The 13,151-nt window shown below is 30.2% G+C and overlaps 1 protein-coding gene across 4 annotated transcripts in view; it reads right to left on the minus strand.

Moving 5' to 3' along the window:
• Positions 1–130: 130 nt before the first annotated feature.
• Positions 131–13,151, minus strand: part of LOC132721028 (nephrocystin-1-like) — a gene marked incomplete at its 3' end in the record, with an annotated part of 44,803 nt that continues 31,782 nt past the window's right edge. For all 4 annotated transcript variants that reach the window (XM_060705277.1, XM_060705279.1, XM_060705276.1 and 1 more), the window contains 11 exon segments: positions 131–175; positions 901–974; positions 1,426–1,538; positions 2,078–2,177; positions 6,001–6,077; positions 6,687–6,772; positions 7,178–7,215; positions 7,765–7,837; positions 11,660–11,734; positions 12,401–12,453; positions 13,025–13,100. In XM_060705277.1, coding sequence (XP_060561260.1) covers positions 131–175; positions 901–974; positions 1,426–1,538; positions 2,078–2,177; positions 6,001–6,077; positions 6,687–6,772; positions 7,178–7,215; positions 7,765–7,837; positions 11,660–11,734; positions 12,401–12,453; positions 13,025–13,100 — 810 coding nt within the window.

Below are 13,151 nucleotides of genomic sequence, written 5' to 3' on the forward strand. Positions count from 1 at the left end.
TAGGAAATATTTAACTTTAGCTCAGACCATTATTATAGTTATGAAGTTTTAAAACAAGCACTAGTTTTATCTATTAAACCAAGCAACATCAATAAAGTTTTCTAAAGTTTAAAGTAATCATGTTACATACCATATCAGCTCTACGTATCCCCTTCAACTTTTCTATCCAAGAGTCCTGTAATTAAATATAGAAACATTACGAAATACCAGAATTACACCACTCATGGCTAGAGTGGCTAACACGTCAGACTAGTAATCTAATGATCGCCAGCCGCATGGGTTCAAACCCCATCAGAGGCAAGTTGTTGTTTCCTTGAGCAAGAAACTTTACACCCACTGCTAAGTACTGGTTGGTTGCAGGAACCGATCTAAATGTGTGTCTATAAGCTTATGTCTTCCAACACAATCAAACTAGTAAAATAAATTCTGTATATACCATTTATGCCACTTGTGAGAATACTGTTTTTGAACCTCATGCAATGAAATAAAATTTCATCTCACAAATTTCCTCTATCCATTATAATACATGTATTATCAAAATCAGGTGAAAAGCACAGTCAGTTTTATTGTACACAATTCAAATCAAGTTAATATTTTATATACTGAGGCCTTAACTCCATGGACACTAGCAGAGATAGTAGCTTTTAATTTGCCTTAACCAGCGCTTGTTCAACCTTAAAATTATTCTTCTAACGGCACTCTACACAGTATAGGTCATATGAGTAGAACCATCAGCATTCCGTAAGCTAGCCGGTTGGCTTCCTCCCATGGAAGAATCCAAAGTCCTTGTCAGGTTTTGAATCCACAGTGGTGAGGGGCAAGTGCTTTGAAGTCAATACCTTCAACCTCTTGGCCACTGAAGCCCCCCATAAAAACATTTAATAAAAGAAGAATACAAACCCTGAGTAATTTCATCATATCATGCTGATCAGCTATTATTGGAAAGGTTGCCAACCATGGACTGTGTATAATCTCTGTAAAATATAATAGTTAAATGTAACTTAATGAAACTAAAGGACATATTGTAACTGTGCATTTATCACAAAGTCTCAACAAATGTTCCTTACGAAAGAAAATTGGATATTTTTAAACATCAAAGGAAAATTAATGTATCTGTAAAATTTCTTCAACATAGAACACTTGGACCATTAAAAAATATAATCTTAAAACTAGCACTTTGAAAATGCTTAGACCAAGTTAGGGGTAACGAATCATGGCCACCTTCGGATATTTCAAGAAACGAAATAATCTCGGCTATCGCCTCAGTCAATATTAATTTTTTAGTACATATCACATCATATTCACCAGCTAAAAAGTTCATATTTGTATAATATACATACTGTATATATAAATATATACTGTATATAACCATATATTGTATATACATTTGTATATACATATATCTTATATAAATATATATCGTACCTGCTGATTCCAGATCAAGCCTATCTCTCAGTAAAGTGTCTGCCAATATTTGTCTATAATAACTGTACATCTGTAGCAATGATAAGTTTCCAATCAATGTATCCGGCAATGTACTGTAAATAATAGAATTAAAATCTAAAATGTGGTTAGGGAATAATCATTGTGTAATTCAAATGGTAGAATGTATATATAGCATCTAGGTATTAAAGAGCCTTTTTGTGCCTTTTTTAATTCTTTAATCTATTGGCTAAAGTTGTAGGAAGGTGTTCATGTAAGTAAGCATGACAAAGTTTTGATTAGCTGCATAGTCTTTACAGTAAATGTTGATAAATATATGTATTGTCACCTTAGTGCAGTAACCGGTTAATTCCAGTTATATTTAATAGGAGTTAGCCCGTTACTGCACTAAGGTGACCATACATATATATACATATATATTTTGTGGGGTCAGAAAAAGGGGTAGGATTGGTTTTGCGCCAAAGAGACAATGCTAAGGTCATATTTACATTTCTCATATTGAACTTTCTTATTTCATCCTGATAGATCCCATAAGCTAACTTGATAGCTTCCCCACATGTGAAGATTTATATTTAGGTAAAAAAAAATATTGTTTAAATATTTAAGATAATATTTGTACATGTATATGACTTACTCAATCAAATCCTTTTGCTCTTTTTTAGGAACAGAGAGTTTGACAGTAACTCTTGGCTGTTTGTTTCCAGAGATAAATGACATCAAAGCATTAGTGCTTGCTGAAATACAAAGCATATGAAAATACATAATAAAAAAAATTATACTCTCACACTTTTTTTTACCACTTTCCTTTAGATTAACATGTTTATGTACATTTCTATGGCTAGGCTGTAGGATTGTAGGAATCACACTGTTACCCCTAGTGAGCCACAAAATAAGGCCAAATATGTTTGTATGCACTCTGATTGGTTATTGCATGGTCTATTTCAGCTGTTTTCACTTTTGTGTACAAATTACACTTTGGGTTACACTAGACTGACCAATAACTGTATATCTGCATTAACCAGGACATAAGAGAGAGCTAAGACTGATGGACTAACAAACTTTCTGATAAACAATAAGGAAATAAAGCTATCAGATATAATTTAATCAGCTGAAGCAAATTATTCTTATAAACAACATGATTTCAACATGGAACTAAGCCAATAAAGGTAAAGGTGTTAGGTATAAGATGGTTTCATTTCACTTTTGTATTTATCTGAACTGAACAGGAACAAAATCTGTTAACTAAATACATCCTTGACCTCCATCCCACATTGTTATACAACAAACACATGGAAAACCATACATGTACAAAGACAGTCAACAAACAAGAATGAAAAAGAAGAGAACAAGAATAACAATAAGGTAATGAATGATACATAGTATTAATATCAGATTAAATTCAAACTAATGATTGCTTTCAATCACTTTTTTCAAGTTATGAACACAAATAACAGAAGAGTATAATATAATCAAATATACATTAACATATCAGTTAAACTGTTAAAAAGTTTGACATTTATAAAGGAAATAACTCAAGACTATCTGGAGCAATGCATAAGACACATGATTACAATATGCTATGAAAATTATCATATTCCTTGAGGATGCAATCAAGAGAATTGCCAGGGTGATTATTGCTACAGGTAGAAAAGCATAATCACACAAATGTATATACGTGTATACAGTAACACACAGAAAATACAACACACTTGAGTGAGTTGAAAACAAACAAAGAGAGCAAAATGGAAATTTCAACAAAGATTTAAATTTACACCACTATTTTAGTGCCATAACAAAACCTCTGCATGGACCAGGCAATGTGGTAAATTTCCCCAACCACTGTTATGGGTGGGAAAGAGAAACCAGGGATGGTGCTTGATAATATTCAAGATGGTTGTTTGTGTAGTATTTTTAACCAGACTTAGAGAGAGAAAAAAAAACATTGAAAAAAGACAGAATATCATCACACAAGTGTACATAGTACAAAACACAAATAAACACAGTGAATATAATTATATGTATATTTGTATTACAGGTAAGTATTCTCCTGCATATAAGTTAGAGCTTTTCCAAACAAATCTAATGATTTAAAACCAATTGTGAAATTGTCACAATAGATAAACGAGTCTGAGATAGTTTACTCTTTATCATATGTAAAGTAATTAAATCATAATGCATAACTGGTTTTAATTTTACAAGTGGAAATATTTGCAATTTTTTTGGAGTAAAAATTATTGGCACATATTTGAGCATGCCAAAGTTTTCATTTCAGGACAAATATGGTGTCATAATGTACCATTACACCAGAACCCACCAGTGACCCTATGTAATCTATATCCTGTTAAAGGGCCGTTATAAAATATCTTCTTAATTAGACATTATTTAACAATGCGCTGCTCAGTTAATCCACTATACATGTATATTTTAAGTTGATTAATGTGTAATTCAGTAAATTCACAAATTATTTTCTTTTTACCAACCGTAGTTAACATATCAACTGGCTTTCCAACACCATTGCAATCTCGTGTAAGATCTACTTGAATGTAATATTTATAACACAATATACAGACATTGTTAAGATTGTATAGGCTAAGCTTATATACCACTGACATACTCACCAGTACCTAGGTAAAACCAAAATATAAAACATTCTACATTAAATTGTGACAAATTCATGTCAAAATAAACTACATACAGTAAACAACTCAATATAATATCGCTTATACTGATAAACCGCTTATAACAATGTTGTTGTGGCGTTCTGAACTTGTGTTTTCAAATCAGTTGCCTCTTGGATATAACGACATCCAAATATAATGATATAAATGCAGCAGTCCCCTGAATATGGTTATAAGCAGAGACCCCGGTATCTAAAACTACATCCATATTTTTGTCTAACAAATTAAGCTGCACATTTTAAATTCACTAACTGATAACCAGACTTAATTTTATTTTGGTGAATATCTCATTCACCTCCTTGTTTAGGCAAATATGAAGAGTCCACACACAAAAAAAGATGAAAATCAGAGCAAGAAAAGCTACCAAATATAGATTAAAAAAAATTAAGTGTAAAAATGTACCGTATAAGTACTTTTTTCTGCGGGAACTTTATTTCTGCTATTTCTGCGGTTCATTACGACACCGCAGATTTAAAAACCGCAGAAAATTAAGCCTTTCGTTTTGTATATGTCGAAATATTTCAACAACCGGGATAGTATCAATACAATACAATGTGTAGTTATCCGCTTTTGTAGATGGCATGAACAAACTATTAGAAAAAATCTTACTTTGCTTGTTCTTTTTGTTGAAATAAATAATTATCATGTTTGTATGAATTTCACTCACCCCAAGATTAATGGGCTTTTTGTAAATAGTTTAAAAAACAGCTATAATTATAATTTGACAGGTGATGCAAAAATGACCCTTGTTTGTTATTTGTCATTAAAACCTGCTTTTTATGTATCTCTACAATATATTAAGACGACGTGCGATTTTGCCATTGTTTATTTTCACACTTCGTATTTATACAATTACAGTATTAACGTTTGTCATTGCATGTTATTTTCTAGTTTGTTTTTAACGTGCATATACATATACCGATACATATTGATTATGACGAAACACATTATCAGTCGTGGAAGTAATGTAACATCATCAAATCTTGAAATGCTGTCTTTTTTATCGGTTAATTTTATACAAATATCTTAGTTAAAACGCAGAAATAAAACTTATCACTTCGAAAATGATGACACCGCAGAAATAAAATACGCAGAAATTTAAAACCCCTTATTTTAACAAAAATCGCAGAATATTAAGCCCGCAGAAATAAGTACTTATACAGTAGATTCTGTCTTATAAGTAATCTGTCTTATAGCTGAGTTGCTATATACATTTATGGCCATTATCTGATCAACACTTTATCCAAGTGACTTTTAAAGTCTAATATACAATTTTAGTCACAACTATAGGAGCTCTAACTTCTAGCAGATAAAATGATTTTCCAAGACATGAAACAAGTGTTGTTCATTATGCCTGTTTGTTGTTTAATTATGAAAAGCAGTTAACCAATGAAAACATAAAAGTTACAAATATACCCATTACTTTTGTAACTGTAAAAATGATTTAAGTCTATACTCAGAAGCTCCTATCAAACTCATTTTGCTAGAACATATACTAACTGTATTAACTCTGACAGGTTTACTTGAAAAATATTTTATGCTTTATGACTTAGGTATATTTATGTTTAATGTTTACTACATTGAGGCAAACATTGAGGCAAACCATCTTGTTTCAGAATAAAGTAGCATATGCAGGCATAATATCAATGTGTATTACATAAAAATGTCATCTTTTTTATAATGTGTTTATTTACTACACAGCAAAACAGAGAATACAATAAACATTTTCAAGGTTAGTTTTTAAAGAGACTAAAGGTTATAAAAGAAAATTATTCCATGATACTTTTTCAAGGTCGGTTTTTAAAGGGGTCAAAGGTTATAAAAGACGATTATGCCATGATCAAGGACATGATAATAGAAACATGATATTCTGACTTACTTCTGCGACTGATACTGGGATCGACCTCAATGCCCTTCTCATATGGTGTACCTCCATTCATATACAGATCATACGTCCTGCAATATTAAAATATATATATAAAATATATATAAGTTAAAAAACAAGAACAATGACGCCCAAAATGTTTCAACCTAATGTTTCTGTTATCATATTCTAACAGCATGCCAAGTTTGAAGGAAATCTATCGAACTTAATTCTGCCTATATGTCTACAAGAAAACTCCCTCAAAATTTCTTTAAATGGCTTTATAACACTCCTGCACCATGGTTTATGTGATAAGTTGTTAGTCATTAGTGATGCATGCATTTTAAACATTTCAATCTAGTTGTTACAAAACAAAGATTGCCTAATGCAGCAATTGAATAAAGGTACACAACAGCTTTGCACTCAAATCTTACAACTATAAGAATTTCAATGACAATTCAAGACAATCACCCCCCCCCCCCCCCCCAAAAAAAAAATCTTCAAATTGTTACACAGGATATATTGAGCTTGACCGGCTGTATCACAATAATGTGTGATAAATGTTATCAAATACTTTCTAGATAAACAAAAACAATAGCAAAATTACTTAATAAATAAAAGTTTCAAGACATGCTTTCTAGTAAATCTTTTGAAAGTTTTGAACAAAAATCATAATAAACTAGAATAAAGATTAAACCTACTTATTTTGAACTGGTTGCCCTGTGGTGGGGTCCTCTAATGGCAGATGTGTCCAACCACAGCTAAACTCTCCTTTTTCTTTTGTACTCTGAAATTTTGAAAAAAAATCATCTTATTTGCTCAGACTGCATCATTCTCTTAAAGCAGCATACTTCTAAATCAAGCTAATTTTCATGTAAAATTTTGAAAATCTTTTTAAAAGAAAAATATTGTGAAGTGAACAAAGAAAGTATTTAGCACATTGCAATACTTACAATCCGGGTCAATAGCCCTTACAGTGTAAGTCACACAGTAACTGTATTAGTCACACAGTAGAAACATGGTGATTAATAATGCAAAATCAGTTGCACCTAAGATGTAAATGTTTACTTGAATCTTGAATCTTTTTATTGCCTCTAAGCCAAAGAATTAACTCCCCTGAAGAAGCTGACAGAGGTAGGCAGGCAACAACTTACATTGAAAATGAAAATAAAGTTAAGACTTTAATACTTACTGTTCTAACATATGAGGCACACATTTCAAACAGTATACCTAAAGGGAAAAAGAAAGAAAATATTTTAGTAAAATTATACACTTTTTATTTTCTAACATTTAAATTAATAACTCTTAAGACATCTAATCTTTCATGAGGTGAACAAACTTAATTTGCTTAATGAATACTAAGCAAGTTCAAAAGATTTCATAGAACCAAATACACATAATTTCAATTGCATGTAGAGTGACCATCTTTGGAATTAAGAATATATTGGGTTATCCAAGCTTGGTGGTTAAAACTTTTATAGCTACAACTTCGAAAATAAGCACAACAAGTTGACTAATCTATAGCAAACAGAAGTACACCATGAAGCTGTACTGGTTTGTTTTTCTGTTGGATTAGCTTAGAAACACCAATGCATGCTGAGTTCCGAATAACAACTTTTGTTGTCTCAATTTTCTCTCTTAACAACATAACAACTGTTACATACTTGGAGAAGAAACTCATATATATAAGTACTTATATCTACAATCTAAAATCAGAACCAAAGGGTTCCAATATTCTATAATCATATTAGATACTGAAATAAAGGAAACATATCATACCTATATTAGGAACAATGTTACTGGTTCTAATGAAAACTTCACCATGCTGGTAGGTGTCCATCATGTCATTTACCTGGAGAAAATACAAACATTTTAGTACATTAATTGCCAATATCACTATTGTATATAAATGAATACATAAAGACTGAGGATTGAGTGTCATTACTTTATTAGTTCTAGATGAAAAAGTTTGACAATGACTTGACACAATATACACCACAACATAATATTTTGATAATGGCAACAACTAAAGCTAACAGAATTGCAAAATTTAATATCATGACAAAGCCATAGGCATGAAAAATGCTATTCTTAAATTAGATAAATGTTCATAAATTATCATACATTATTATTTATCATAAATTATCATAAATCATACATTATTATATATCATACATTATCATACATTATTATATATCATACATTATTATATATCATAAATTATCATATATCATACATTATTATATATTATAAATTATAATATATCATACATTATTATAAAACATAAATTATTATATATCATACATTAAAATTTACTGAGCAGAAATTTTCATTTTCTAATACCATCTGCTCATATGAAAGGATGCGTAACTTATCTCAAATAAATATAAATATGAAACCAAAATAAAACCTGTATACGCTCATACATGAAATTCTTTTTAACAATACTAATGATTCAGTAACAAATTGTTTATTGCCAAATTAACAGCACCAAATAATCACAGTTTCAAAAGATACCTAAATTTATAAAAAAGCATCATGTGACTTTTTTTCAAAGCTTCTAGAATTAGTTAAATAATTGATTGTTATTATCTAGTTGCTACAGTTACACACAGTTTATCATGTCTACAAACTAATACAAGTATCAAAGGATTATTCTTCTTAGAACTCTACACAACAGATTCTCCTAATGTTCATTATGGTAAAATGTGCTCCAGTATTTAAAAATTAATGTTTTGCTCTATGTAAATGATGATTATTAAATTTTATATAAAATATTGATGTATTTATCATGAGAATTGCAAACAATAAAAAGCATTTGTGCACACAAAACAGTTTAATATTGAAGTATTTCAATCTTAACCCCTACTCCCCAGGAACAGAAAGTGATTGCCCTCTTCCACCAGTCTAGATCCAGGCCAACTTGCACCTTAATGCAGTCTGACCAGGCTCTATACTGTGAGTGGACTATTTTTTATATTTTGATACTCGCATCCCTTCAACTTTAAATAGACCATTCCAAATCAAAAGCTTGGCTAATCCATTTTACAAATTCAGCAGCTTAAGGGTTAATTAATCTAATTGAAGCACCAATAACGACATTTCTTAAGACACAAGAATAACGGCCAATCAACCTTCATATAGGTGTGGTCTGACATGACTCTGAAATGTTGGCTGTTTGACTTTTAGTATCTTTATATTAACAATGAATGGATCCAAACTCAAAGTCAGACAAATGAATTATACAAATGTTATGGTTAAGGTATTAGGACCCTAATGGGCAATATCAGGAACTAAAAAAAAGTCAGATGTATACCTTAAAGTACACCTGTATGCAAAATTTAAACAAAGTTTACCGTATGGAAATCAAGTTATGGCCACTTTTCTGAACTCAAGCTAGGATGTTATGAGGGCCCTTTTTTAGAAAGTAGGAACCTTTAAATAATCTGCAATAACATTCTAATGAAAAATGTTTTCCCATTAATTTTTGGTAAGAAACAAATAGTACCATTCAGCTAACAATCCAAATAAGCAAAATTATGGTTTCTACTTAAAATTTATGAAATCTGTATAAAAATGTTACCCTACCCCACCCATTTTTACCACGTGTCTGACCATTTTTCTACTTAGGGAGCCTTATTTAAAAAATTCTTAAAATTTACCCAAATGAGTGCCTGTTTTCAAAGTTTCCCTAAATTTTTAAAAAAGTATATTGGTTGATCTTGTAAAATATGAAATACTTTTACCGTCTAGTTTTGATTATATTACACTTTGAAAATATCAGGTACCATATTTATTACTAGATTTAGCATAATTTAGCCAATGAATACCTATATAAATTAAAAAATCAAAATTAAACACTTTTTTCTTTCCAAATGGGACATGAGAGATACATAAATAATGTTAAAAGAAAAAAAGAAAGAAAAAAAAAGTTGACCCTTCTGGGGATTGAACCCATGGCCCTCATTTTCAATGTAGTTAACAGTAGTTCTAGCCTATTTGAATACTCTTCAAAGCGGAGGTAATGCATTAGGGTGCTAATACCTTAAAGCCTCCAGATTCATGCTAATTTTCTTGAAAATTTTGAAAATTCATTTGAATGTGTAATATTGTAAAGTAACCAAAAGGAAACAATTTAAACATTATCAATGATGCTTACATAACTTGTAAATTACCAAAAAGTGTTCAAAATATGCATAAATAGCCTTTACTGCGTTAGTAACGCAGTAGAAATATAGTTGTAAATACAGAAAAATCAGTCAATAATCGCACATAATATGTAAAATATTACTAAAATTTGGAAACTTTTTACTTTTCCTTATATCTTAATACATTTTTTAAAGTTTGATTTTATTGAAATATTTTGACTCATCTGGAGGCATGTAGCTTTAAATAAAATGAAAACTCTAGGTGAAACTGCAAAGATATTTTCTTTTCTTTCTTACAAGAAATTTTCACCCACTTACAATAATGTAACATGGAATAAAAGTGGCAGATTGTACAGTGTAGGCCTAAATTCATTTTTCTTTGACACTTTTCATTAATCCAAACAGTAACTGCTTTTTAATCATTATTTCAACACAAATTTAACAATACAGTTTTATAGACATAAAAAGTTAGCAAACATTTGACAAAAGTAAAAACATTTTTATCAAATAGTAAGGTAAAATATACATAGATAGACACAGATCTGAGTTTAGTTATTCAACAACAAATGACAGAAAGCAAACATTTCCCTCACCACTGATGTTGGTAAACATTCAGATGCCTGTTAATGTAATCTATTCTTAATGTCAATGTATTCTTTATTGAATTTCAATGTAATCTTTACTGAATTTCAATTAATGTCTATCTCGATTGAATCTTTATTGAATTTCAATGTAATCTTTATTGAATTTCAATGTAACATTTATTGAATTTATATGTAATGTTTATTGAAATTCAAAGTTACCTTTATTAAATTTCAATGTACTTTATTGAATTATAATGTAATCTTTATTGAATTTCAATGTAATGTTTATTGAAATTCAATGTACATTATTGAATTATAATGTAATCTTTATTGAATTTTAATGTAACTTTTAATAAATATCAATGTAACCTTTATTGAATTTCAAGTTAATCTTTATTGAATTTCAATGTAAATTTTGCTTTATATGTACTGTCATACACCATATCTTTAAATGTTTCATCATTTTTATGTCAACATTAGAGACAAACAGACAAAGGTCGACATTAGAAATATGAAAGTGGAGAAAAAGCACATGTTGCTTTCATTAATTTTAAAACCATGTTAACAATAAATAACTTAAATTCATTTAGCCAGATATATAACATTTATTTTAACAAACAAGAAATGTAAAGGAAGTAAATTTCTTTGCAAATTGAAGTCAATCATTTTTTACTTTTTTTACATTAAAGAAAACTTCATTTCATACATTCCTGAAACTTCTTTATACATTATTTTACACTCAACAAAAAAATTAAAAAACAGTTTGCTCAGTGTATGAGTGATAATGAACCTAATTTTAATTATAATGTCACAGAAAGCTAGGTTAAAACCAAGTGAAAGTGTAACATACCAAATCTGAATTTAATATAATATAAGCTAAGCTAAAACAAATAAAAGACTTTACTGTAACAGTATAAAAATTTACAGTAAAAGAGTTCTCACCCTGGTGGAGAATGACCATGTTCTTTGTTCCCTGTCCACTGATGTGACTTTCACTGTATGGATGTTACTCAAAATCTAAAAAAAAAAAGAAGAAAAAATATTATTCTCTATAATACATAAAATTGAATCTGTTCTCATTTACTTTAAACACATTCATTTTTAGCTCATTAGTGATAAAGCATAAAGTACCGGTATATAAGAATCACTGTCAGATCTGCTTCCTGGCACTTAAAGGCACTTAAACTGGTGTCAAAGGAAGAATCATCATTATGACCCCCGTAGGACTTGAACCCAGAATCCTGGGGTTGAAAGGTACACATCTTAACAATATGGCTACCTATCCCTTTCTTATTTAACCATTAGCCTGTGGGTGACAACTGATTCTCCCAATGCAACAAGTGTAAACCAAAATCAGACAGCATGGGTCATGGTCTGCACTATTCTCTATTTATCCAGCACATATTTCTCAATTTTCCATTAAAAATGTTAAATGATTTTGTCCGCACAGTAAATTTTCAAGTCCATTTATGGTATATGTTCTGGTAAGGGTTTAAGACTGATACTCAACCACCAGTATCCTAAGTGTTTGCAATAAGGTTAATGCAAAAAAGTTCACAAAGAGAAAAAAAAAACAGTGAAAGTCAAATTAATACTGTCAATGCTAAACTTTTGATTTTAGTCAAATCATGTATGATTGGACCTACTTTGATTTATGTATGAACAAGCAATTTTTATACTTACATTTTGACCATCAAATAAACACATTCTTACATGTCTGCTTTTTATCTCAAGCCCTGAAATAATCATTATAATTATATACATAAAATAATGAAAATACAAAATTTGATTAATCTAATATTTAATCCTTAAATCACTCCACTGGCTTCCAATTCGAGCAAGAATCATGTACCAAGTTATTGTTACTGTGTTTCGTGTTGCAAATGGCACTGCTCCATTGTATCTTCCTGAATTGTTCACTAAATGCCAGAGTCAGTACAAGAAAAGACTGAGATCATCTAGCCACACTCAGTTTGATATACCATCAACAAATTCAAAACTTGCTGATAGATCTTTGGCTATTGTGGGACCTAAATGGTGGAATTCATTGCCAGACTATCTGAAGGACATTACCAATGAAAATCAGTTTAAGGCCAAACTTAAAACATACTTGTTTGGACTGTTTTTCAACTAGAGTTGTAGATTGGCTATGCCATCGGGACTGGGTTTGGGAGTGTCTTGATCAAGCGCAATCGAATATTTAATACATTTTTGCGCTATATAAATGTCTTGTATTTGTATTTACCTTTTTTTCTCTTGAACTTAGAACATATTTTAATGGTAAAATCTTACTACATTAGAACTTACCTGCCCCTGGTGTAGGGATCTGTCTACAATTTACAAGAGTTACTATTCTCTGTTCTCTTGCAATTTTGGCTCGAATCTGTCAAAATAAATGATATTAAAAATTAAATAATACTGTAAATCTCACTCT

This window comes from Ruditapes philippinarum, unplaced genomic scaffold (genome assembly GCF_026571515.1).
Source record: "Ruditapes philippinarum isolate M1 unplaced genomic scaffold, ASM2657151v2 ctg6319_1_1_1_1, whole genome shotgun sequence".
NCBI classification, from domain to species: Eukaryota; Metazoa; Mollusca; class Bivalvia; order Venerida; family Veneridae; genus Ruditapes; species Ruditapes philippinarum.